Below are 27087 nucleotides of genomic sequence, written 5' to 3' on the forward strand. Positions count from 1 at the left end.
GATCCAGGGTGGGGGGATGATTTTGGCGAGCTGGGCTTATAATGATATGCAGATGTATTACAATAAAGTTCCCGATGGCGGGAAACTGAGGACGATTGCAAACTGGTTTCGTGCAGTTTTTGGCCTTCCCGCCATATTGTCTACTCACATTCATCTAGTGATGAACCCCAGTACTTTATTTTCATTTTTATAGCCTTGTTAACCTGCAGTGTTAATTTTCATGATTTGTGAGTCTGTACCATATTAACTTATTTTGCATTGAGTAGGTGACCTTATATCTCCTACCTAAATATACCACTTCACACCTATAAATAGCCATTTGCATGCCCATTCTGGAAGGTAATATTTTCTTGTGTTATGTCAGTCTTCATTAGTATAAACTAAATTCCCAATTTGGTGACAACTATTTATGTAAATGATAAACAGGGGTTCAAGCAGTGGTCCCAGTGGAACACCAATTCCTACCTTGCCAGTCTGAAAATTTAGCCCCTAACGCCACTTTAGTCATGAGATCACTCTCGGTTTTTGAAATCCAAGTATATTAACCTATTGCATTAACCTTGCCCCCTCTTTCTGTGGAAGGGGAGTGATGAGCTTTATTAAACTACAAATCACTACTATGAATTTTCCAGGTATATTATAATCACTTACAAAAAGTCAAAGTAAAAACATGTTATTTTTAATCCATTGCAATACTTTATTTTCACAAGCATTTTGAATAACAATCTAAATAGTCATTCAGGTTTTACAATATGAAAGGCAACACTTAACCTCTGAGGTAAAAAAAGTATTTTTTGACATTATGGTTTGCATCTTCAGCAAATTTTTATCACTGAGGCACACACCAGTGATTTATACATTGTTTGCTACTGTCTGAATATTCATGAACAGGAGGCAGATTTTACAGTCAATAACACAGTGAAGGCAATAGGAGAGTATCAACACCCATTCGAAGGTGCCACAGTAAATATCAGAAAATAATTTTCACTAAGTGCTTTATCCTAAATGGAGCGGAGTATGCAAATGACCATAATACACAAAATACTTTAAGAAAATACACACGTGCTTATACCGATTGCCAAGTCTGCTGCTTACCTTTTCAATTTTTTAAAAAGGAAATATAAACATGAAAAACATTTAAACCAAACACTAAATTGAAAATCCATTGTTTAGAACTTGGGCTGTGCAATAGAATCAAACTAGTCATTTTGTAAAATTGAGTGCTTGTTAAGTGATATGTGTAAAGCCTGCTACTGCATTCACAGTCCAAGCAACATACCCCATTTGACAGTCAACATACAGTAAAGTCCTACCATTCGCAGGGGTTACCTCACAAACAGCAAAATCGCGAACGATGAACATGCTTTTCAATGGGACTCAATTAGACAGCAATGCGAGGGCAGCACTGGTTTGGACAGTTACTCTATAGTAAATTGTGGTGCAGTACCTATATACAACAGACAGGGGAACTTTGAGCAATACATCAGTGAAGATTTCAAAAATCAGCAAAGCTGTTATTGCAGCTCTGGACCGAGAGATTCGGACATTTCCGGGTTAATCCCTTTGTTCGGACTGCGTTTCAGCTGCAACCATTCCAGTTTCTGCTCCGTCATGGCTGCTGTTTCCCCGGGGAAAGAGGAGAGAGGGAGAAGAAAACGCAGATAAGCGAACATTGTTCACCCAATGGGCGATACGGTGTACAAAGTACAAAGCGCGGGTAAGTGAAAACGTGAACAAGGAAGCTGCGAACGGTGGGACTTTCCTGTATATCTTCAAATCGTGGTTTCTTTGGAATGTCACACTGCTAAAGTGTGACAATTTATTAATGTTTTTCTTCACTGCCTGGACAAATTTATTTGAGGCAGGAACAATATTTGCAATAAAGCTAACAAAGTTTTTTTTTTAATTATGAAAGAAACTTAATTACATTTTTGAACCATTTAAAGTACAAAGTTCTAGTCACTCATGTTGAATTAATTCTTAATATTGGCTGCTATGCACAGGTGTGTAATACACTGTGTGCATGGACCTACTTTAAGCAGTGCCTATTGCCTCACTAGTCTAATAATGATCAAGGATTTTCATACAGACAACATTTAGAATCACTCATCTACATCTGTGTATTCTGAGATTGATTGAAAAATTGAGTTACAAATCAGAACTATCAGTATAAAATTCAAGGACATATCATCCATTACAACTCCAAAAATGAACTGTCCTTTATATCTTAGGAAAATTCACTTAACTACCATTCAAACTTTACTATGAGAAAGTGTGAGCCGGTTTGAATGCCCCAGAACATTCTGGCTGGTTTTCATTCCATTGCACAACACTCCATGCGTACAAAGCAAACTTTCAATATGATGTTCTAGACCAAAAACAAAGAGTAGCAAAAAGAGCAAGCTAAATGGAATTACAAAGAAAAATATTCAACATACAAATCGATTAGTCTATTTAGCTCTTTGTATTCAAAAAATATATCTCTTATGCATTTTTCTTCAGAAATTACAACCTTTAATAGTTTTCACATTGTCCTGGCTTCACTTCCATGAAAAGCAAAATCTGTATCAGCAAGGTGGGTGTGTCCATACTGTAATTAGGAAATCTCCACTCTTAAGAGACTCTGAAAGAGAGCCCAGTGGTTAAAAGATCCGCTATCTAGATCAGCAAGGTACACTGAATCTCCATTGGAGTGGGGGTCAGTGGGTGAGATGGGGATTGGTGGGAGGGGGGCGCAGGGAAGGCCACACCATAATTGACACTATAAAGATCCATACTTTGCTTATTCATACAGAATATTTTTAATACTTTTTAATGTTTTCAAGATCTTTAAAAAAAATGATAAAGCTAAAACATTCAAATTATTCACTGCGGTCACAAGTTAAAAATTAGGAAGTTAGGAATATGAAGTAGAGTCAGGTGGAACTTTATAACCCAAAGGGTAATATAGATCTAAAATATTATACAAGGGCAAGATATTGAAGTAGACAATACAAAAGCCATACAAAATGCAATTAGATGCACTTCTGGAAAGAAGAGATTTGGGGTACTTTTAACTTACACTGCTAGGTGAAGAACAGGCAATAGCAGATAACTGGCCCATTTTACATCTTACCTGATTTTCTTATTAATCGACTTCAATAGAAATGAAGATAGGGCACGTTTAAAATGGGCTGCTGATTCACTATTACCTACTTTTCATATGGCGATAAATGTTATAATTACCTAATTTGAGACAGAGAAGATTTGTAGATGGATTGATTTATGAAAGAGGGGAAAGTCATGTTCACTAAATAGACAAGTTTAAAATAGAATGAGGACAACAGCAAGTCAGGATCAGAAATTAAATACTGAACTCAGACAAATAACACTGATACTCACACCTAGGCCAGGCAGTAAGCATAGATCATGGGGAAGGACTTGATTGGGGGACACCAAGAACTCAGATTTTGGGTCATTTGTGAAGGGAAGAGGCAACGCTTAGGCAGGAGCACTATGTCCAAGGAGAAACTTACATTAGGAAGGGCACGGTCCAAGGATAATGTGGATAAGAAGGAAAATATTACACATTACTATGTCTCTTTATTGTCCAATTAATAAATGATTTTCTTGCACTCTTGTGCCTAAAGAGCCAATCAGAAAATTGAACAGAAAAACATATTGCAAAGTTGGGGGTACATAATTTGTAATAGGTTTAATAATAGGTTTAAAATTAAGCCAGTATGATGAATGTCCAAGGTTTTATTTTTGAAAAGTTTGTCCCTTTCTTAAAGTGTTGATTGACTCTTGCAGGGGTTGGGGATAGTTCAGACACGTTGCAGACCTCTGGTACCATACTTAAGTGACAATTCTTATGTAAGCCCAATGCGTTGCCACAAAATACACATCAGTTGGCAACACCCCAGCTAATAATTAAGATGGTTAAACAGTGATGTTTTCAATAAAAACTGAAACATTGTCATATGATAACCAGTGTAATAAACATAGTCATGTTCCCAGTGTAAGGGTCTTTATACATCTGTCAGATTGTATATTTATTGTTAAACTGGTTGATTGATGAGTATTACTTGCCATATTACCCAGCTGGCATTTAATCCAGTATTATCTCCAGTCAGGGAGCAATTTTTTTTCAGTAAATCAGCTGCAGAAGGCAGTTTGATTTAGTGACCAAAGTAATAGAATGTGATTTGTTTTGGTAGCTGGGAGGAAATGTTCTTTCTTCCTCCTCCTCAACATGCCAACTCCTTGCTGGGATACTGTTCCATGGGTGCCAGCAGCCTTCCATTATATTGCTAAAGTATTCAATCTTCATATGTGAGTCTATGCAGTCAGTGCCAACAGACGATTCAAATGTGGAGGGATATACAATCAAATCGAATCCAGTCATCAAGTCATCTATACAGACTCTTTAACATAATCATAAGGAGCAAGAACCCTGGCCAGCTTTCCACTGTAGGCAAATGTAAACGAGAACAAAATTTGTTTATGTTATTAGCAAATCTCTAAATCATCTGTGAGCTACTATTGGGTTCTCCCCAGGGGAAAATGCAAGTCCTGGTTAACAAGGTACAGAAACTTGGTTCAGTATCACTGAAAAAAGTGCATAATTTTCTGTATCTGCAAAAGGTACAGCAAAGACCCACAATAGTTTAAAGGTACAACCTGCTCCTCCACTAAGATTTTCAAATTTTTTTTGTTTAAGCAAATTTATTAATGAGCTCCAGAAAATGTAATTTTCAAATATACTTGGTTTGTATCTTAGTCTTATGGGGTTGTTTTATAAGGAAAGGTTGAGCAGGGTAGGCCTATCTTATTGGCGTTTAGTAGAAGATAAGTGATTTTATTGAAACATAAGATTCTGAGGGGGCTGATAGGGTAGATACTGACAGGATGTTTCCCCTTGTGGTGGAATCTAGAACTAGGGGGCACAGTTTCAGAATAAAGGGTTGCCCATTTAAGACAGAGATGAGAAGGAATTTATTTGCTCAGACAGTCATGAATCTTTGGAATTCTGTACCCCAGGGCATTGTGGAGGCTGAGTCATTGACTATATTCAAGGTTGAGATTAGACAGATTTTTGAAATATAGGGAGTCAAGGTTATGGGAACAGGCAAGAAAGTGGAGTTGAGACCAAGATCAGATCAGCCATGATCTTATTGAATGGCAAAGCAGGCTTAAGCGGCTGAATGCCTACTGCTCTTAGTTCTTATGTACTAAGTATTTACAGACAGCTTCAACAATATTTTTTTTAACTGCACCCTTCGTGCCTTCCTTGGCTGAAGATGACAAATTCCAACTTTACATCGTGGATAGGATTTCAGGGTGAAGACTGCATATGTAGGGATGTAGTCAAGAATCAACATCAATATAAATCTGTCTTCAGTCAGCTCACTTAACCTTCATTAAGACTTGGAGGCACTTCAGTGTCAAGGCACTTTCATATTGATGCTAGGGCTCCATAATAGCAGCCCTCAAGTCTCCACTCCACCTTTTGTATTGTAGCAGTGTGCAGCCGGTTCCTGTGGAGGATCAATAAGAAGGAGGCCCATTTTCTTGCTTCCAATAGGTATTCTTAAGACCCATCAAACCCAAATGTTGGATACAATTAAGAGGCGAGCAGGGCGTTTCCTTTCTATTAGAGTACTGCTTTTGACACTATCAATATAAAAGTGTCTTCAACTAGGAAGACCCAGTGGAGCCATGGACCACACCCAACAAAAGGGACATCATCCTGCAATACAGAAACATTTTAAATTCAGACCCAAAAGTCATAACCATCACAATTCATTAAAAGTAAAAAATAAATATCATTCTTCAAAGTCAGTCAGTCAGTTGTGTGATGGTTAAGTCAGAGTATACCATGGAATAGAGCCAAGTTGAGATTCTGGGTTAGCTCTGAGTTACTGGCTGGGTCACAGCATTCTGTCCAGTGCAAACCCTCTTCAATGGTGGTGCCCCTGAATCTTCATCGTCCTCCTCTTCCACAACCTGTTAACAAATTATAAAAAGAGTTGATCTGAAGAATCACAAAGTCTGTCCTGTCATAGCAGCAAAATTTTAGTTTAAACCAAATTCACTACAATACAACACCTGGATTCTGAAATTGGTTCCTATGAAATAAACACTGAAAAAATGTGAATCCCACTGTTGCTGAGTACAAAACTAAAGTCTTCTATTCGCAGTAAAATTCCGTGGCCTTGTGAGATTTTCAGCCTCCTGTCTAAATATTTTCTTCATTGAATTAATAAATGAAATGACTTGTAAAAATTCTGTATGGTTCAGTGAGTCAGCTTTATTGTTACAAACCAATTCAATATCAATGGGATTTAGAGACAAACAGCCACAGAGACTGGAGTCTGGAAGTTATTGGCACCACCTTTTAGCTTGATTCTTGTTTATACTCCCAAGGGAATTAATTTGCAAAAGAAAAATTAGGAGACCAAAAAAGAAACACAAAAAGGGTAAATTATAGCTCAGCTTTCTGGGTCAACATTCCAGATAGCTCCCTCTTCCCAAATTTCTTCCATGCTCTACTAGTCATTGATCCTAGCTGGTTGACCACTTTCGAGTACCTTGCTAAAGTGGCCATTCATGTGCAAGCCTAAAGACAGGGAATCTGCAGGCTAACCGACCGCGGAAAGCATCAGAGCAAGCTTTACTCTGCCTCTCCCTATGCAATGTCCATTTTGCAGCAGAGACCACAGGAAAAGTGATCAGTAACTGAATTTTCCCTCCCTAAATAAAGCCAACTGTAGCTACCCATGTGTCAACATTTTTACCCACTAGGTCACCAGGAAGCCCAAGTACTGGACTTCCACTATTGACGTCCAGTTCCTCTACACCTCCATCCCCCACCAGGATGGTCTGAGGGCTCTCTGCTTCTTCCTTAAATAGAGGCCCGAATAATCCCCATCCACCAGCACTCCCCCTTGCCTGGCTGAACTTGTTCTCTCACTGAATAATTTCTCATTTAACTTGTCTCACTTCCTCCAAATCAAAGGTGTAGCTATGGGTACCAATATGGGCCCCAGCTATGCCTGTCTTTTTGTGGGGTATGTGGAACATTCCTTGCTCAGTCCTACTCAGGTCCCCTCCCACAACTCTTTTTCTGCCACATCGATGACTGTATCGGTGCCACTTCATGCTCTCGCCAGGACCTGAAAAATGTATCCAATTTCCACCCCTCTCTCACCTTCACATGGTCCATCTCTGACACTTCCCTTCCTTGGCCTCTCTGTCTCCATTTCTGGTGATATACTGTCTGCCAATATTTATTAGAAGCCCACCGACTCCCACAGCCACCTCGACTACACCTCACACCCTGCTTCCTGTAAGGAGTCCATCCCATTCTCCCAGTTCCTCCGCCTCTGTCGCATCAGTTCCGATGATGCTATCTTCCAAAACAGCACTTCTGACATGTCTTCCTTTTTCCTTAAACTGAGGATCCCCCCACTGTGGTTGACAGGGCCCTCAACAGTGTCCGACCCATTTCCCTGACCTCTGCCCTCACCCTTCCCCTCCCTCCCAGAACCATGATAGGGTCCCCCCTTGTTCTCACTTTTCACCTCACCAGTCTCCGCATTCAAAGGATCATCCTCCGCCAACCCCTGCATGATGCCACCACCAAACATATCTTCCCCTCAACCCCACGTCAGCATTCCATAGGGGCCGTTCCCTCTGTGACACACTGGTCCACTCCTCCATCACCCCCAACTCCTCATTCCCTTCCCATGGCATCTTCCCATGCAATCAAAGAAGGAGCAACACCTTCCCCTTTATCTTCTTCCTCCCCACCGTCCAAGACTTTCCTGTCACTTGCCATTTCAACACACCATCTTGCTCTCATGCCCACCTGTCCATCCTTGGCCTGCTGCAATATTCTAGTGAAGCCCAACACAAACTGGAGGAACACACCTCATCTTCCAATTGGGCACTTTACAGCCTTCTAGATTTAACATTGAATTCAACAGCTTCAGACCATGAACTCTCTCCTCCATCTTCACCTCTTTTTTAATCCTTATTTATTTTATCTTTTTTCCCCAGTGCGCTTTCCCCCACCCCTCTCTGACTCCACAGGGCTATCTGTCACTTTTTCTATGTTGTGTTTTTGCAGAGCGCTAATCTTTGTTCTGCTATTAACACATTCTGCTATCTTACTTTTATGCCACTCTCAGCACCTTCTTTCGTCTTTAACACTACCACTAACACTCCCTTTGTCTTGTGTCCATGACACCTTAGTCACTCTCTCCTGAGCTCCCACCTATCCCTGCCCTTCCATTTTGCTCCACCCCTTCTTATACAGTATATAGTGCAACACATTTCTACTTCTCTTTAGCTCTGAAGAAGAGTCATACGGACTCAAAACGTTAACTCTGTCTCTCTCTCTCTCCACACATGCTGCCAGACCTGCTGAGTTTTTCCAGCATTTTTTGTTTTTATTTCTGTTTTTATTTCAGATTTCCAGCATCTGCAGTATTTTGCTTTTATCTTTGCCCAAGTATTAGGTTTACAGTCACAAAACTCAAATGTTTTTAGCATATGTTAAACCATCCTGTATAAAGGCTTAAACAACTGCATTATTCTCTGAAGCATTACAAGTGTTGGCATCTGTCATCTTAATTTATAAACCAATGGTCCTGCAGCATGGCTAAAATTTCTCTAACCAGTTTCGCCCACGTGTTTGTCAGGAATTAATCATTCCCCTTCCACTGTGGCTACATGATATTTGACCTGGCACTGAAGCAGGGGCATTTATAGCAAAATGAAAATGTCAGTATGCATGCGCAGCCTAAGGTTTGTCCTTTGTTCATTGGTTTCTGTGCTTCTCTAAAATAAAATTCTGGGATGTGCACATTTGACTCATATGTCCAAACTCAGCTAAATAACCCAAGTAAAAGAGTTCAAAGTTGGTTTTGGAGCTTGACTCAAACATGTGCTCTGCTCTAACTACTTAAAAATATACATACAAGCTCAGTCTTCCCTGAATGTAGGTGTACACACAATATATTCTTGGCTTACCTGAGGCTGCAAGGGAACCAGCTCCTCCTTTGTGAGCATTGGAGGGTCATCTCCTACTTCTGAGGAAGGAAGGGAAGGTTCTGTGAGAGAGAATTGAGAAATTACAACTGCTATAACCATAATGTCCACTTGCTGAATAACAGACAGAGAAATGGTAGAGATTCTAGCAGGAGGTGAGAGAACAGTGAAATTCTAATCAAAATAACCTGGAAATTGGAATATCAGTTTACTCTTTCTTCAAAGGAGCTGTTTACACAGATAATTCAAACACCATCAGGAAGATGAAAATTAAATGGAAACTGTGTCTGAGCAGGATGAGAACTACTATTTCCTTGTTTATACAGAGCTAGCTGATTTTAATACTGAGGCAATAGATAGCACACTATAAACTGGCTTCAGTGGCCCTGAAAGGTGAATTGGGTATACAGCCAGGGCTCCCACTCCTAATTACTATCCAGTGACAGTGGAATAGCCTTCTGAGACTCATAGTTTAGGCTCAGTTAGCTGATCTCTATTGGAGCAATTGGTATTAGTGTTCAGAATGGTTATTAGGGCAAACTACTTGAAAGAAGAACTGCAATATTGATGGAACTGTGCTCTCATGAGAGTCAGTGTTTTCTGGAGGGAAGATAAGAAAGCTGAGTACTAACTGTGAGTTCTACAGCATCGCTGTTACTGTGTACATATAAACAATGGAGCACATGTTCTCCCCTCCTCTAAGAAAAGTGTTGCAGTACAATTCTTTGAATGCCAAATACGCTCCAGTAACTCTCCCAAACCACTATTCTTCATACATGGCTCTAGACATTCTTCATTGGCATTAGCAAGCTATTCGTCTTGAACGGCATGACAGGAGTATATGAGGTGTGTGCGTGTCTTGAGGACAATTGTAGACATGTTATTTCAGCGCATACTGAAAGTTTAAATGGCAAGCTTCTGCACTGTATTCACTTTGGTAGTAAGAGAAAAGCAGAACACTTTCAAGAGGAATGAAACACCTAAATGTTATGCTGAGAGAGACTTAGGTGTACTCGTACAAGGAACACAAAGTCAGCAATTAGGAAGGCAAAAGGCATGTTGGTTTTTATTGCAGGAGGATTGGAGTGCAAGAATAAAGAAAATTTGGGACATTCTGCCTACTACACAATTGAGAAATGTTGTGCATGAATTTCAGTGCTGGTGCAATGCCTGGTACATAAGCCGCACATCCAAACGATTGGCTGGTTGAATCAAACAACATGTTCCTTCAGCTGTTCATAACAGGCCGGGTACAGACCATAATAAACCAGCCTGTGCTTGCAAAATCCAAAACAAAATGTCTACTGTTGGATGTGATTCTGCGATTGGGCAGCACTTGCTGAACAGTCCCGAGTGTGTGCTAATAGCTACACTAACAACCTATCTAAGATAATCAGTTGAGCTTGTAACATGGCTCATTCATGCTTGTTAGAAACAACATATATTCATACACAAGAACCTGTTCTCTGCAGACAAAAGGAATATGTTCAAAGCTTGTGGCTTTATTTTGAATTATCCAGAGGTTTGTGGAGTCTACAGTTCCTCGCTGCTTTCTCCATGGCAATACCTCGGCCTATCAGATTCAATTTGCTAACCAATCAGCACTCCTTTTCTCCTGTAGTATAAGTTGTTGTGATTGTTTGAAATTTAGCATTCTTGCATTTGTCCTGATGAGTGCAAGACAAAAAGCTTTGGCCATTTGTCTCTATTTTCAACAATAACCAGTTACGCTATTTTTAGTGATGTTTGTTGGGGGAATGATTTTAGTCAGGATACCAGGAGAGCTCTCTGTTCTTGTTCACAATTACCTGAGAAGCCAAACAGGACCACATTTTAACATTTAACGAATAATGGCATCTCTGACAATTCAGCACCCTCTGCATAATGTTCTGAACTGTTGTCCTAGTAACTGCTCTAGAATAGTTCTGTATGATTACACAGTAACAGTAAAGATAATTCTTATTGCTCTCCATACCTTCCATGCTTTCCTGCCCAAGCATGGGAGGCTGAGAGTCATCCGCTTTAAAATCAGACAGAAGCGTTGGGCTGACAGGTTCACTTTGCTCCGGGCTGGGGCTTGAGTTTGTACTGCTGTCCACTTTTACCTGGTAGGCATCTGACAGGGAGCTCTGATTACTAGTCTCATCTGAAAGATTAGGAAGGAAACACATACTTAAATCAATCTGAAATGATCATTAGGAAGCAAAAAATCAATTCGATAGTTTAGGTCTAATGTGTCTCTATTAGTGTCACCAATAAGCACTTCTGAAGCTCTTTCCCTAGTTTCTGTCCCTGTTTCCTGGAGGCACTGACTCCTGCTTGGATATGGGTTCAAGGTGCTGTATTGTTCCTTGTGACCATTCTCCATGCGCGAGTCTAGACTGTAAACACTGTCAAGCTGTTCTACTACATCTGGCATCAGAGCCAAGCCTAACTCTGTTCTAATCTAATACAACAGTTTCCTCATCCCTTGCCCAGGGATGTTAGACCAATCATAGAGCCCTGCCATGACACTCGATCAAATCAAGAATCTGGGATTAAGAATCAAGCTGAGAATCGAACATGGCACTTGCTAGTTTCTGTTGCTCAATTGAGCATTGCTGTTATCAAATAGCACCATTGGAGGAGTCTACTTATGTCTGCATTAAAGGAAGAGCTGAAGTCTGGAGATGGTTCCATGAGTAGAGCCAGTTAGTATTGTCAACACAGATTACAGTAGGGATATGAAACCAACCTAAACCTAAACCTTGCCCGCACTCGATGTCCACACCTGCACTTTTTTCAGTCAAGGCAAGGGGAAAGGGGTGCGTGGGAGGTGGGAGGGGAAAGGGGGTCGAAGAGAGTATAGGTGTTCCTGGTAGACAATCAGTAAGAAAACTCATACCCAACTTTTCTTCCTCCTTAGCCCAAGGACATTGACCAAATACAGTAGTTCATCCTGACACCACTGATACCATTTAATTAGATAAAGAGCAAGAATTAAATCTGGGACTTTTGGGTTCTATACATGGTCAGTGACATTCAGTGCATTTACTCACTGAGCTAACAGTGTATTGTTTTTAAAAAAAAATCATAGTCAATGAATTAGTAGTTAATCCGTGGTGAATGTGACAAAGGTCACAGCACCATTGTATTGGAGGTTTGCCATTTCATATTTTCAATTATTTCTTCACTCATGCATATATTCCACAGCTCCTCTACCTGTGGTGATGGTGTGTTACAGTTCACTCAGGGATGTTGTAATCTGGATAGTGGTGGTAAAGGCTCCAGCGTTCTTTACATCACATGCTGACAAGGAATCTCTCCTGCTGTTACTGCCTAACATGTGTTGGAAGGATTTGCATGTTGATACTCAACATGTTTGGCCGCATTATGAATGCACCTTCCTTGGCTATCAAGTCTGGGGTTGGGGCGCAAACTGGAGCTTCAGGTTCAGGCAGGGACACTATCCATAGTGCCACAAGACCTCCTATCCTCTACTGTACTGCTCTACAATCAGCTACCTAAAGTGTGTTACGCAATCCCAAAGTGGCTTGTGCTCCAATCTTTCTTTGCAATGGCATTGCCTCTCCTTCCTCAAAGGGTGATCTGAAGTTAAGGAATTCACATCCTTGTTGACAATAGGTTTCAGTGAAGTTTCAAGACACTTCCACTCTGCATGAATTTTGAGAACAAACTATTTATTTACTCTGTCCTTCCAAACTTGGGCAATGTATTTTCAGCTGTTTAATACTAGGGTAACATTCTTATGGTTACAGGTCAATCACTGCCAGGGACCTATGATGGGGCCAATTTGAGGTGATGAACTAAGGGTGTCACAAGAAGCATTTCAGACAGATATGTCATTGTTCCAATAGTGTTTTGGTGGAGTTACGCTGAACAAGCCTGGTGACAACAAAGTCATTGTGTGTGGGCATAAGAAAATTGCCATATTGCAAAGTAGCATTATACATGAAAATATCAAGTGGTAAGATTTTGCTTTACATAATTTTTTACCAGTTAGCACTTGGGTATAGTAATAGAATTGGTGTGGTAATGGGCTGGACTAACAGCTCAATCCCAATATGGCAAAATCCAGTAATTCGTAGGATAACATTGGGAAAAAGTAGACATGAAAAACTTAACCAGTTTCATAATATCTTTCATGGAAGAGAACCTACCATTTATACCAAGTCTTGGCGACATATACATGTTACTCCAGTCCCATACTGCATGAGTGATTCTTAAAACCCTCAGAAGTGATTTTGCAAGATGCTCAGTTGTAAACAAAAATTAAGTAAATCTCTCAAGGAGATAGCTTACCATTACCTTCTTAGGGCAACTGGGGATGATGATATACAACTTCTCCAATATTACTCATACCCCAAAAGATAGAACAATACAAATCAAATAAAACTAGCAGTAAGCGCACTGGGTCATGTCAGAGCACCATGCAATAGAGTTTAAACACTCACCATTCAGCTCCAGAAGAATGGGAGAGGAGCTGTTATCAGACACAGGCAGCAGTGGGAAGCCTTTGTCTCCCTTTGTACCTTTTGTTTCAAGACTGTTCTTTGATTTTGATTTGTCCTAAGAACATAAAAACATAAGAACCTAAGAAATAGGAGGTGTAGGCCAGTCCGCCCCTTAAGCGTGATCTGCCAGTCAATAAGATCACTGCCATTCTGAATGTGGCCTTAAATCCACTTTCTTGCCTGTCCCCCATAACTCTTTTGTCAATCAAAATCCCTCTAGCCCAGCCTTGAATATATTCAATGACCCAGCCTCACTGCATGCTGGGGAAGAGAATTCCAAACACTAAACACTCACCTCTGGGAAATGAAATTCCTCTTCAAACCAGCCTAAATAGGAGACTGCAGTTCTAGAATCCTCCATGAGGGGAAACATCCACTCTGCATCTACTCTGTCAAACCCCCACAGAATCTTATATGTTTCAATAAGATCAACTCTCATTTTCCTAAACCCCAGTGAGTATAGGCCCAACCTGTTCTACCTTTCCTCATAAGACAACCCATTCATCCCAGGTATCAACCTAGTGAACCTTCTCTGAACTGCTTCCAATGGAAGTAAGTCCCCTCCCTTAACGTGACCAAATAGGTGTGGTAATGGGCTAGACTAACACTAGTTGTGATCTCATCAATGTAAAGTTATAACAAGACTTCCCTCCTTTTATACTCCAAACTCCTTGCAATAAAGGCCAACATTCCACTTGTCTTCCTAATACTTGCTGTACCTGCATGCTAACTTTTTGTGATTCATGTACAAGCACACTCAGATCCCTCCAAACCAAAGCATTCTGCAGTCTCTTGCCATTTAATTAATACTCTGCTTTTCTATCCTTCCTGCCAAAGTAGACAACTTCACATTTCCCCACATTATACTCCATCTGTCAGTTTTTTGCCCACTCACTTAACCTATCTTTATTTCTTTGCAGACTCTTTGTATCCTCCTCACAACTTGCTTTCCCACCTATTTTTGTATCTTCAGCAAATTTGGCTACAATGCAGTTGGTCCCTTCATCCAAGTCATTAATACAGATTGTAAATAGTTGAAGCCCCAGCACTGATCCCTGCAACACTCAACTAGTTACAGTTTGCCAATCTAAAAATAACTCGTTTATCCCAACTCCCCGTTTCCTGTTGGTTAGCCAGTCCTCTATCCATGCTAATATATCAGATCCCCCAACACCATAAGATCTTATCTTGTGTCATAACCTTTTATATGGCACCTTATCGAATGCCTTTTGGAAATCCAAACACACAAATCCATTGGTTCCTCTTTATCTACCTTGCTTGTAACATCCTCAAAGAGCTCTAATAACTTTGTCAAACATGATTTCCCATTCACAAAACTATGTTGTCTCTGCCTGATTTTATTATGATTTTCTAAGTGGAACAGAGAGGGTGTAAAGAAAAACAATCAAAGATTGAAAGTAAAGTGAAGCAAAGCACTTTTTACTCATTCCTCTCATCCTTCCTTCCATTCATACAGAAATTGAACTTCACACATTCTTTCACTAGAAGTGTGAGTTCAAAGTGATTCCAGGTATTTTTATTGCATTCATTCAACAGAAGGCTGGTGAAAGTTATTCCTCCCTCTGTCTTGATTCACCTTGTGACCCTTCTTCTCCCATCCGCCTGGCATATCTATAAATTAGCATCAATAGAACCTACATTTGACTACACTTTGGCTAATATGTTATCAGTTGGCTCCATAGTCGAGAGGATTTTGAGGTGATGGCAATACTGTGGTTATAGACTTTCCTTTTCGGTCAGAGGAGATTCGGTTAATCAGTGTGGGGGCTGGGTGGTCAGGAGGGGTCAGTTGGTCAGGGGATTGAGTGTTCAGTGGGTGGGTAATCAGTGGTAGGGGGGGTCAGGTCAGGTGGTCAGGGGTGTCCCTTAGTGGGGTTTGCAAGAGGTGGGGGGAGTCCCGTGGGGGTGGGGGGGGTGGTCGGAGGTGGCAGTGGTCAATACTACAGTTACCCAGCAGTTGGAAGTGGTTTTAATTCTTCCAACTTTTCCTAGGTAACTATTACTGTAAGACAGTTGAAACCATCTGAGGTTTGACATAAATCGTACTTTCAAATGGTTCCAATTGCAGGCAACTGTCCAGCGGAAGTTTGAACTTCCTATGCAATTGCTAAGCAACTATGGGATTTCTGGAGTGGTGGTGGTGGCGTTCCCCAGAGGATCTTTGGGGAACTCCCCACCCCCACAGTTATGACGCCCCAGAGCCTAGAAGTTATGGGCCAATGTGTTTTGTAAATTGTGACTATAGTCTCTTCCCCTCCCCATCCCCCACATGATAATTCATGCACAGGCTGTGGGTTATCTCCCCCTCCCCATGAATCCACATTTAATGTGTTAAATAAACGTTGTCCATACTGGTTAATGCTAGTATGTTAAGCTCTGAAACTGGTGGCAAGCAGACGTCAGCAACTAGGCCTTTTTGACTGTTTTCCATCTTAGCAGAAGGGGCTGTTGGTAGACTGGCCTTTCAGTTCCCCTTACACTACATGAAAATGCCCCTGTACCCTTCAAAATTCTTCTTGTGTTTGTATTGGACTGAAAGCAATATTAAACCTCTAACTTTATTTCTTATGTTGTCTTTGGCAGTCCACGCATTGTTAAACTATAATTCTTTAAAGTGAAACATTTATGTACATGTCTGCAGTGTTTAGTAACATTGAATTGGGAGGCAACAACATGTTTGAGGACTTTGGAGAAGAAAGGGAGGTTTGAGATGGGATAATAGTTTGAAAGGACAGTGGGGTCAAAGGTTGGTTTTTGGAGGAAGGGGGGATAATGGCAGATTTAAAGGGAAGAAAGGCAACACCTGAAGAGAACTGTTCACAATATCAGCTAACATGGGCCAACAACTTAGTGGGAATAGGATCAAGGGAACAGGCGGTGGGTTTCACAGACAAGGTGATCTCAGAAAAAGCATGAGAGGAGATAGGAGAGAAACTAGTGAAAGATGCGAGTTCAGGGCTAGGGCAAGGGGAAGCGTTAAATGAGGTTTTGACAGGTGATCTAGTGGAAGGAAGTGGCAGAGGCAGTTGATGGATTGTCTCAATCTTAGTTACAAAGAAGTCCATGAGCTCCTCACACTTGTTCCTAGAGTTAAGGGTGGAGGGGTAGAGGCAAGGGGCTTAAGAAGACAGTTTTCAGTAGAGAAAAGAAGCCAGGGTTATCTCTGCATTCCAGAATTATCCTGAAATAACAAACAGTTTTAGCAGATGAAGGAATGTTCCAAGAGTGTTCCAAGGGTCCAGTCAGATCTGGCAGTAGATGGCTAAACCAGTTGTCTTCCATATCCTTTCAAGCCTGCATCCTTGCATCAAATCTGCATCCCTTGGACTTAAAGGAGTGGAAATGAAGGCAGTACCAGGGGGAATGACCAGAGTAAGGGAGAGTAATAATTTTACTGGGAACTAGAACTTCAAAACTGTGGAACTCCTTACTCCCACCAACCGCACCACCACCCCAATCCCCCCACCTCAGTCTTTGCACCCTCTTACAATTTCTTTCTAAGTTTGCCAATGCCTAGCATCATGGTCCTTGCCTGGATTTTCCAAGTTAAAACATTAAGATTTTGAAGCTAAGACAGGTTTGTATGAATTCGCAGCTATTTCCTCTCTCATGGATAGAAAAGCACCTTGAATTTGCCTGAAAAGTCAACTCCTTCTGTACTAAGTTCACATGAATTGTGAAAGCATCCGACTATACAACTGTAAAATATGCCCTTATAAACTCTCTCTGCAGAGAGCTATAGTGGCAGCTGGTTTTCCCATAATGTACTGATGCGATTTAAGTCTAGTGGCAACACTGGAACTCAAAAACACAGAGTTGGTGTCACTGGTGACACATATGATCTGTTAGTTATTTTTCAGCACAAGGAGACTTATATCCGTCCTTTTGTCTTTCCCTTCCCATCTAAGTTTCTTCCCAACTTTCCCTCAGGTGCTGTAAAGGACAATTCAACGAAGTGGGACAAACAGTCAAACCAGGTCCTGCCCTTACTGATACACACCTTAGCAAGCATCACTACATAGTGATCACAGTGAGAACCTGGGATAGTTTTTAACCCTATTGCTAACACAGGGTCACTGAGGTCAATTGTAGCATGTCTGAGAGAAGGTGAGTTGCGATCAGCCAATTCAGCACAGAATAGGAATTGAACCTGGGACATTCTTGGTTCTACACTAGTCAATACACTTACCAATTGGGCCATGCGAGGAGCTCGGATGTCCTTTGGGAAAAAAAAGAGAAAAACAAGAGAGTCAACGATTGTCAATAGGAGCAATTGTTTTAGTGACAGTTGATATCACTAAGGGTGACTGATTTTGAAGAATTACTGAGACAGTCGCATGGTAGTACAGAACTTGAATATTGCTGAAAAGAGACATGTTGCCAAAACTTTTTGCCTTGCACTCGGACAAATGCAAGAATGCCAAATTTTAAATGATCACAACAATTTATACTACAGGAGAAAAGCAGTGCTAATTGGTTGTCAAATGGACTCTGATTGGCTGAGGTGTTGCCATGGAAAAAACAGTGGGGAACTATAGGCTCCCTAAGCCTCCAGGTAAGTCACAAAAGGCACAAGGCTTGAACATATTCCTTTTGTTTGCAGAGAACGGGTCTTTGAGTATGAATGTACGTCACTTCTAGCAAGTGTAATGAGCCACATTACAAGTACGTTAAAAGCTTCAGCTCTCTTTTCAGCAATTGCTGAGACCAACAATGTGAGGAACTGGAGTTAACTTATATCAGTATAGTATCTTTAACATTGAAAAATAGTTCTAAGGTGCTTCACAAATGTATAGGGGAAAAGGCTCAAGGGACAAGCATTACTAATAGAGCAATGGAAAGGGGAGGAATAGGGCAGAGATGCACAATGCTGAACTCAAGGAAGGAGTAATTTGAAGATGGCTGTACAGCTGGACAAGGTTAGCGATGTAGAAGGATGAGGCCATGAAAGGATTTAAACACAAAGGAGAAAGTTTTTAATTTAAGCTGCTAAAAGACCAAGAACCAAAAGAGTAAGAACAGATGATGGGCAGGCAGGACTTTGTGCAGATTAGAATAAGAGGCAACATAGGATTTAGACAAACTGGCATTTATGGAGAGTGGAGATGATAAACTAGCCAGCAGAACAATGAAATAATCGAGTCTGGAATTGACAAAGGAAAGAATAAGTGTCTCAGTGGCAGAGGGTTGAGGTAAGAATGGAGGCTGGTTATGTTACAGAAGTGGAAGTAAGTACAGTTTGTGATGGAGAAAATATGAAATTGGAAGCTTAGCTTGAGGTTAAATAAAACAACAGGGTTGCTGACAGTCTGATTTAGATGGAGACAATGGCCAGGGAATGGGTTAGAGTTGATGGCAACAATAAAGTGTTTGTGAGGGGGCAAAAAGACAGTGGTTAATTGCAACTCATCCAAGGCTAGATATTGGATGAGACTAGAAGGGTTGAGAGATGTGCTGGAGAGATAGAACTGTCTGTCATCAGTATTTATGTGCAAGTTAACCTTGTGTCTGTGGATGATGGCACTAAATGGGCAGTATGTAAATGAGGTAGAGAGGAGGGTCAAGATATTCTGTTGAAAAAAGTATAGAGTAGAACCAAGCGAGAGCAGTCTTACCAGCACAAAAACAGCGGAGAGGCTTGGAGGGAGATAATGTAGTTAGTCACGTCAAAAACTGTAGAAAGGATGAGGGTGGAGGATGGACCCATGGTTATAATGTTTGCTAGTGTAGGAGAAGCAGCAATCTGGTTGCAGGAATTCAATTAGAATTGTGGGAAAGATAAGGATGGACCTGAGAGATGACAACATATCCACGTGTTGTGAAGGTGGGGCAATAGTTTGCAAGCACAGAGACATTGAATTTGGGTTTTTTAAAGAAGGGAGATGATGATGCCATATTTGAAAGGGAGGTGAATGTCTGTGAAAGATAATATCAGTACAAGAGTCCAGGACAGAAAATGACTGGTTGGGAATTTAGTGAAATTGGAGCAAAGGACCACACAGTTGAAATGAAAATCATATTGTTGGGTTCAGTAATCACTTTCTTTTAGAAAGTCTTCCAGCATCCACAGAACACTCAAAAGAAATCTAGAAAAAGCAGTCATAAAGAAAAATGGAAATCTCAATTATACATCCAAAAGGTTAGGTATCTCCCTCTTCCACTCCTCCAGTGGCTATGATAATACGGTGAAACTTAAGTTTTGCTTTGTGAATTTTCTGCTGAAAAATGTTCATGTTTTAGGTGGAAGGCAGTGGAAGCAGAATCTTTGAATATTTTGAACGCAGAGCTAGATGGGTTCTTGATAAGCAAGGGGGTGAAAGGTTATTGAGAGTAGGTGGGAATGTGGAGTTGAGGTTACAATCAGATCAGCCTTTTTAATCTTATTGAATGGCAGAGCAGGCTCGAGGGGCTGAGTGGCCTACTCTTGCTCCTAATTCGTATGTTTTGAGCAACCCGTGTCATCATGGGCCACTCACAGGTGAAGTACGGCACACTTAGACGAAAGCTTCATATCCCAAAAGTGTAAATTAGCTTCAATGTCAATACTCTGGTATTTTTGGTGTGCACATGGGATTTAATTTTAAAGTAGGGGCAGTTTTGTGCTGTGGGTCCAAACCACTGGGAACTGGAGCAAGATTGTCTAAGCAGATTTTTCATATGACCCTTAGCTTTATATTACAGACTTCAATTTTTACATCAATTAAAGTGAATGATCATGAAATACCTACCTCTTTGGGGTCAGTCACTGGTACCCATTTAAAGATCCGCAACGATGTGTCACCCACCGTCACCCATTTCTTCTCCCTGTGGTAGTTCAGAGTTCACTGTCAATGAGCTGAATTTGTGAGGAACTGAGAGCTTCAAAATTTAAATAAATAAAGTGCTAATCACCCAGACTGATAAAGGCTCAGTCTTCAAAGCTGACTAGTAGAAAAGTTGTAAACAGCACAGCAGTTGCAGCGACGCAGGCTGCATCATAACAGACACAACAAAATTGCCTCATAAAAATGTAACTTCTAAGGAACATAACTATTTATTTCCACACACAAATATTGTCAGAATCTGTCACATTGGGTAAAACAGCAACAAATTGCAACTGAACTATATTAAAAATATATACAAAAAATAAATCCTAGTCATGTCATGCTCATGTCAATCACAGTTGCTGAAGAAAGTTTACAGATTGATCAAGACCCAGAAATTTACACTACTGCCAATCTGCCAACTTTCTTCAACTAGATCAATGTAATTCTTACTGACCCCACATCACTGCTTATTTACAGAGATTATACCTTGCTGCCTTAAAGGGACAGGCAAACACAAACATAGCTCCACTGTAACAGTTAAATAATATACTGTGTTAGTCTACTCCTGTTGCCATAAAATAGCCTCACATCCAGCTTACCGTGGGAAATGCCAAAGGAGATTTGCTAGTTTAAACAGAAGACACAGAAATAGCTGTACCCGAGTTGCTTCAATACCATGAACACTGAGGACCCTTTATACAACTTTTAAAATTACCTGAAATATATCTGTAAATTGAAGATTGCTATTACACTACATTGGAATTAAAGAAATTAGTGTAATTAACAACGTTGGTGAGCTGTAGGCACAAATTGCTACATAGGAATACAACGTGGTTGCATTAACAGAGACATGGTTCAAACAAGGCCATGAAGTGGTTCTTAATATTCCTGCTTTATCCTGGAATCGCCTTTCCTAATCTACCTGTGCTAGATCCTCTCTTAAATCACTGAAATTAACTGTGAACATGTTTACATTCAGTGTCTTCTGGTCTGTTCCCATAATTATTTTAGAAGGAATTGTGCTGTGTTCACTGTTAGCTAGCTGATCACTTACACCACTTCATTTCCCATAACCAGTCCTTGTTGGACTTGAGCAATTATCGAAAATAATTCTCCTGTGCATATATCAGAAATTCCTCTCCTTCATTAACTTTAACGCTATTTTTTTCTGTTTACATTAGGATAAATAAAGCCTTCTAATATTATTACTCTATTTTGTTAGACACCTCTGAAATTTGCAGACAAATTTTCATTTATCACACCTCAAGCCAGACTCAGTCCTAGGACCATGTAGTAAATCCATTCTATTTAGAACTATATCATTTTTAATCAATACTGCTATGTCCCCCTCCTCTTTTTCCTTCTCTGTTATTCCGGAGCAATGGAGGGCATTCATGAAAAAGACAGTTCAAGCATAAAGTATGCACATTCCTTTGAAGGGAAAAGGTAGAGCATCCACAGCTAATCCATTCTGGGTGACAAAAGAGATAAAATAGTAACAGGAGACTTCTGAAAAATGTTCGGAACAAGATTCAGTTAATAACCAGGAAGATTGTGAAATGTACAGAAAAGAATTGAACAAGTTAATATAAGAGGCAGAGAGGTTATGTGAAAAGTTTAGCAGGCAACGTTAAATTGAACCATAAACATTCTATAAGCATATAAAGTATAAGCAGTTAGCTAGGGAAGAGGTTGCTCCTATTGGAGACCAAAGGAAAATTTTCGAGTAGAGACATTCAGAGAGGTGGTGTGGGGGGGGGAGGCGGTGGCATAGTGGTATTGTCACTGGACTAGTATTCCAGAGACTCAGGCTAATGCATCCACAGCTAATCCATTCTGGATGACAAAAGAGATAAAATAGTAACAGGAAACTTCTGAAAAATGTTCGGATCCCACTATGGCAGATAGTGAAATCTGAATTCAATAAAAATCTGGAATTAAAAGCCTGATGATGACGACCATGAAGCCATTGCCGATTGTTGTAAAAAGCCATCAGGTTCACTATTGCCACTTAGGGAAGGAAATCTACTATCCTTAACTGGCCTACATGTGACTCCAGACCCACAGCAATGTGGTTGACTCTTAAATGCCCTCTGAACAAGGGCAATTAGGGATGGACAATAAATGCTGGTCTAGCCAGTGACATCTACATCCCACGAACGAATAAAAAAGACAGGAAACATTTCAAAAGTATCAAATGAGTACTTTGCATCAATGTTCTCAAAGCATGTGGATGATGTGAAGGCTACAATCAAAAAAGAGAGGGAAGTAAATAATAGGCTAATAATGGGGAAAATATAGTAAAATGTTTAGAATGACTGAAAGTTGGTTAGTCACCTGATCCAGATGGAATGCATCCTAGGTTGCTAAAAGAAGCACAGATAGAAATAGAAGAGGAATTGGTCACAGTCTTTTAACTTGGAGATTGCTAATTTTATGCCATTATTCAAGAAGGGGGAGAGGGATAAACCAAGAAAACTACAGACTCGTCAGTCCAAAATTGGTGGTGGGAGGTATTGGAAACCATTATTAGGGACAAAATAAACTTTCATTTGGGAAGTTATGGGTTAATCCAGGACAGCCAGTACATGTTTGATAAATAGAAATCATGTCTGACTAACTTCACTGAATTCTTTGATGAACTAGAGGGGGTTCATCAAGTTAGGCAGTGGATGTATATATGGGCTTGCGGAAGGCACTCACCAAAGTGACACGTAGGAGGCTTATTAGGTAGATTGAAGCCCAGGAATTAAGGGGCAAGTGGTGGTTTGGATACAAAATTGGTCTGGTGACACAAAGCGAAGTGTGATGGTGGATTGTTGTTTTTCAGACTGGAAGGCAGTTTGCAGTGGTGTTCCCCAAGGGTCAGTTTAGGGTTCATTACTCTTTGCAATTCTTATAGGCAACTAAGACTCTGGTGTAGGGAACTGCATTATAAAGTTTACAGATCATTTGGTAAAATAGATCATAATCAGGATAGTTTATAATCTTCATGATAGCTTATGATGGTGAAATGGAGTTCAGTATGAAGAAGTATGAAGTAATGCACTCAGAGAACTAATGTGGAAAGACAGTATACAATAAATGGCAAGATGGTGAAAAGTGTAGATGAGCATAGAGACCTCGGTTTCAAAGACATAAATCCTTAAGGGTGACAGGGCAAGTTGATAAGGTGATTAGAAGGCATATAGTTTACTTGTGTTTATAAATAGAGGAATAGAACATAAAAGCAAAGGTCATATTAAAATTTTATAAAACACTGCTCAGGCCTCAGGCTGAATAATTGTGGACACTTCTGGGAAGATGTAAAAGCATTAGAAAGAGTGCAAATGAAGTTTACCAGGATGTTACCGGGGATGAGCAACTTCAGTTCTGAGGACAGGTTGGAAAATTTAGGATTGTTCTCCTTGGAACAGAGAAGGTTAACAGGTGACCACAGAGCTTTTCAAGATGATGAGAGGTTTTGACGGAGTAAATAGAGAAAAGCTATTTCCCTCTGGAAAATGGGTCAATAACTGGACATAATGGATTCAAAAGCATTGTAAGAATATCTAGAGGGAAGGTGAGGATTTTTTTCCCACTCAGTTGAGTTGTTGGGATGTGGAACACTCTACCTGATAAAGTGGTGGAAGCTGATTCCACAAATAGTTGGGAAACTTACAAGATGACAGACAAACAGTAAGGCAGTGGGACTAGCATGACTGATCTTTCAAAGAGGCACAATGGGCTAAATGGCCTCCTTCTGTGCTGTAAGTTAGTTTCCATGAAAGATATAGAACTGAGGAACCAATTTAATCAATCAGATTTGTTCATTAAATTGCAAAGCCTATGATGGAGAGGTGCTGTTACAGCCTACAATCCATTATTATTCTTTTTGTATTAATGGTAACTTGCCATAATGTTGAAAGCTATGTTATCACTAGGATTGCAAATTGTGCTGGTGGGTGTATGAAATTTTCAGTCACTGTCTAATTTTTCCATCTATTAATATACTAGTAAAATGTGATCAGGTGTGAAATGTTCATATTGTATCTAATTGAACTTTTAAAACATATTCAACAGCACAATAAAAGGTCTTAGCCTTTCAATCCATCAGGATGGGTCACACAGAACATTCACACAACTGAGTGCTTTGACAAGTTAAAATGGGCTTCATGATGGGCTGTGCAGTTGGCATGGCAGCTGGTGCATTTTTTGGCAGCTTTTTGTGCCTCAGGTTGGGGCTGAGAGGTCGAGAGCTGTTGGGTGGTGTTGGGAAGACCATAATGCAGAGTGGAGGCACGTTTGGAACCTTCATGGCGATTGGAATGGGAATCAGATGCTAAACAATCATTCTTTTCTTTCTGCTGAAATTTCAAGTGTTGCAGATAATGTATCACCTGTCCCTGTCCCTTGATTACCAGCTGCATAATAATGGAGATTAAAGTGTATGATTTATTATTGCAAAAAAAATTTTTTTTTAATAGAGTCAGGAATTTGTCGCAAGTGAGAATTCAGTGGAGGGGGGTGGGGAACCTCCAATACTTGTAGTAGAAGATTGAGGCAGTAAGTATTTTTGTTCACAGCTTAGTGCAGGTTAGTGTGTAGAAACAGGAAAAAGTAAAAGTAGAAGGTAGTTATAAATAATGTCATGCAAGGCATGGCATTTTTATAATTTAAAGTGCAGACCTTATTCAATGTGGACATTGAAAATATTGGTTTAAAAAGGTCAGTGTCCACAAAATGGCCACTGAACATCAGGTGACACTGCTGTGTAGATTCTATCACCCATTCTGGGAACTAACTCACTGTCTCACAAGGACAAAAGGTGCCTTCGAGCCAAAAACATGCCAATTACACATAACCCGAAAAACCATCAGAAGGCATTGCTGAACTTAATGGGTCTTTTGGTGAAAAAAGCAATTGTTTTAAACCATCAAGGTGGACATCTTAATCAATGGGACAGTAATCCAGAAACAACAAAGCAGGATGTGGCCCAGCAATCTAAGGACACCACCATATTTGGTAAAGAAATCACAGTACTGAGGAAGAAAAGTCATACAGCCTCGAAACGTTAACTCTGTTTCTTTCTCCACAGAAAGAATATCAAACCCCCTCCTAAAGCCTGTGCTTTCTCCAGCCCACACAATAGATGACTGTTTTCTTGGACATCAACTTACACAAGGACTGACTGTTCATCTGAAGAAACAAACAGAAACCAACCTCATTCCTTCAAGAGGATTCCTGCAGACCTCCCCTAGCCCGGCTGTTGAAATCCCTTAATCGGCTCTTTAACTAAAAAAGATTTCTCATCAGACCTGCAGCCTTGATCTTCAGATTACATCAGACAAGTATTTTCCTTACAAATTGTAACAGTGCACTATCAGTTACCGTGTAACCTTTCTTGAATGTGTTTGTGAGTGAATGTGTGTGTGAGTGAAGTAGTATTTATTTTTGGGTTATTTAGTATTTTAAAAATAAACAACCATCTTTTTTAAAAAGTGAATTCCTGAAAGTCTACTGCTGTACAATTTCTTGACAACACACTCAGGATGGTTAAAACAAATATGTACACCATTCCTATTCTTTAAATTCACTAATCACAGGCAGTTTGAAAAGGGGACAGGGATTGTCGGCAATTCCCTTTCAACCCGATTGTGACAATAATATAAATAACTTAGATGAAGATATGGCAGGCTGTGTATACACACTGCATTATGTGGGAGTTTGTGTATGGCAAGACTGTTCCAACGTCTTCAGTAGATGTCTCAGTCTCAGAGTCAATAAGCTGAAGTGTGAGTTGGAGACTCTCAAACACAGTTTTAGGAGAGATTTCTCCAGACTTCAGTCACTCTCTTAGAGAGGTATAGGTTCAGTTTGGGGTTGGTATGACTGATAGTGTGCAGAGTAAGGGGAATCAAGATGAGGTAGAAAACGAGGAACCAGAGAAACTGATCTTACTTACCCAAGACATTTAGTGTACTTACTCTGTGTGATGATAAGGATAAAAGTCTGTGTCGGAAGGACAGCCAACCAGAATGCTGACCAGGGCACTTGGAGCAAGAGGCTGTCCAAAGTGAGGATGTGGAGGGTGTGGAAGGAGGAGGTGGAGGACAGGAAGCCTAATGTGATAGTTATAGAGGATTAAATAATTAAGGGGACAGGTATCATCCTTTGTAAGCAGGATCGAGAGTCCTGAATGGTTTGTTGCCTTCCTGGTATCCGGGTCAGGAATATCTCAAACCAGTTTGAAAGTACTTGGAGAGGGAGGGGTAGATCCATTTGTTGTGGTCCATATTGGGATCAACCGCATAGAAAGGGTAGCCAAGAGGTCCTGTTTGGAAAGTACCTGGAGCTAAGTTAAATGACAGAACCTCAAGGGTCATAATTTCTGGGCTATTGCCCAAGGCACATGCAAATTGGCATAAGGATAAGCAGATTAGGAAGGTGAACAGGTAGGTGAGGAAGTGGTCTGGGAAAGAATGACACTGGCGCCGGGGACGGGAAGGAACTGTGCCATTGGGACAGGCTCCACCTGAATCAGGCAGGGACCAGGATCCTAGTGGAAAGGATAAATAGGGCAGTCAAAGGACTTTAAATTATTAAGGGTGGGGAGGAGGGGAGGATTGGGAGGGCTCAGGTCTCAGGTGCAAAAGATGTATAGATAATAGTTTGAAAACAAATGAAAGGGAAGAGAATAGAGTGAGAAGTTGGGCGTTAGGCACTGCAGG

At 40.5% G+C, this 27087-nt stretch overlaps 1 protein-coding gene and 1 long non-coding RNA gene across 4 annotated transcripts in view; one reads left to right on the forward strand and one right to left on the reverse strand.

Moving 5' to 3' along the window:
- Positions 1-663: 663 nt before the first annotated feature.
- The window catches only part of LOC144684554 (B-cell CLL/lymphoma 7 protein family member B-like), a 48059-nt gene continuing 21635 nt past the window's right edge, over positions 664-27087 (reverse strand). For 2 of the 3 annotated variants that reach the window (XM_078548472.1, XM_078548474.1), the window contains exons 2-8: positions 20300-20375; positions 17761-17790; positions 13491-13605; positions 11012-11182; positions 9019-9098; positions 5860-5988; positions 664-5731 (exon numbers count right to left, since the gene is read on the reverse strand). In XM_078548472.1, the coding sequence (XP_078404598.1) occupies positions 5890-5988; positions 9019-9098; positions 11012-11182; positions 13491-13605; positions 17761-17790; positions 20300-20375 (571 nt within the window). In that variant the 3' untranslated portion in view covers positions 664-5731; positions 5860-5889. The remainder of the gene's footprint in view (positions 5732-5859; positions 5989-9018; positions 9099-11011; positions 11183-13490; positions 13606-17760; positions 17791-20299; positions 20376-27087) is intronic. The other variant, XM_078548473.1, reaches the window with a different exon arrangement.
- LOC144684556 (uncharacterized) lies at positions 1581-25862 on the forward strand. Its single transcript, XR_013577527.1, has 2 exons — positions 1581-1717; positions 25455-25862. It is a non-coding gene; the product is annotated as an uncharacterized LOC144684556 (long non-coding RNA).

The sequence above is a fragment of the Cetorhinus maximus genome, chromosome 9 (genome assembly GCF_964194155.1).
Source record: "Cetorhinus maximus chromosome 9, sCetMax3.hap1.1, whole genome shotgun sequence".
Lineage (NCBI taxonomy): Eukaryota > Metazoa > Chordata > Chondrichthyes > Lamniformes > Cetorhinidae > Cetorhinus > Cetorhinus maximus.